This window comes from Fulmarus glacialis, unplaced genomic scaffold (genome assembly GCF_000690835.1).
Source record: "Fulmarus glacialis isolate BGI_N327 unplaced genomic scaffold, ASM69083v1 scaffold19231, whole genome shotgun sequence".
In the NCBI taxonomy this organism is placed as follows: domain Eukaryota; kingdom Metazoa; phylum Chordata; class Aves; order Procellariiformes; family Procellariidae; genus Fulmarus; species Fulmarus glacialis.
Genome location: NW_009191098.1, coordinates 2902 through 3819, shown reverse-complemented (window position 1 = coordinate 3819; position 918 = coordinate 2902). Strand labels below are relative to the sequence as shown.

Below are 918 nucleotides of genomic sequence, written 5' to 3'. Positions count from 1 at the left end.
GAACAGGGACATCACCCCAGCCGGCAGCCCTGTAGGTGCCCGTGGGGGTTCCCCGGGAGAGCGGGCAGGACGGGGGTGCTGGTGGGCTGGAGGAGGGGATGGATGCCCACCACAATGGCCGTGTCAGCCCGGGCACGCTCCTCCCCACCAGCTGGATCCTGTTCGACGGGCAGGCCTTCGCGGGGGAGCAGCACGTGCTGTCCGAGGGCGAGTACCCCACGCTCAGCGCCATGGGCTGCCTCTCCTCCACCGCCATCCGCTCCTTGAAGAAGGTCCCGGTGGTGAGTGACGCCAGCACTGGGGCAGAAACCCCCCAGGAACCTCCTTTTTCCCCATCCACGGGTACCCCCAGTGCTGGCTCTCCAGCCTTGGAGCCCTTCTGCACCCATGGGTGCTCGCTTCTCCCGCTTGCCCCCCTCACGCCTCGTCTCTTCCCCCATCCCGCAGTTTTTCTCGGCGCCCTCCATCTTCCTGCACGGGCTGGAGTGTTTTGAGGGGAAGGAGATCGAGCTGAACAACGAAGTGCGGAGTCTCCAGGCAGAGGGTTTCAACAACCACGTGCTGTCGGTGCGCGTCAAAGGCGGGATGTAAGTGAGCCCCAGCCCTGCTCTTCCCCCGGCCGGTGGGTGCTGTCTGCCTGCCCGGGGGTGACGGTGCTCTGCCCATCCCATATCCCGTCCCGTCCCGTCCCCTGCAGCTGGGTGCTGTGCGAACACGGTGACTTCCGAGGGCGCCAGTGGCTGCTGGACTGCACCGAAATCACCAACTGGCTGACGTACAGCGGGCTCCAGCACGTGGGATCCCTCTACCCCATCCGCCAAGTGAGTGCTGGGACGGGACGGGGCGCTGGCACTCGGGGGGGTGAACCCCAAAACCCCTAAGCAGGCGGCTCACATGGAGCTAAAGAGCTGCCGCTCC

The 918-nt window shown here is 66.3% G+C and overlaps 1 protein-coding gene across 1 annotated transcript in view; it reads left to right on the top strand.

The window, feature by feature from the left end:
• Positions 1–98: 98 nt before the first annotated feature.
• The window catches only part of AIM1L (absent in melanoma 1-like), a gene marked incomplete at its 3' end in the record, with an annotated part of 2205 nt that continues 1385 nt past the window's right edge, over positions 99–918 (top strand). Inside the window, exons 1-3 of the mRNA XM_009586567.1 lie at positions 99–281; positions 448–587; positions 698–821. Coding sequence (XP_009584862.1) covers positions 99–281; positions 448–587; positions 698–821 — 447 coding nt within the window. The remainder of the gene's footprint in view (positions 282–447; positions 588–697; positions 822–918) is intronic.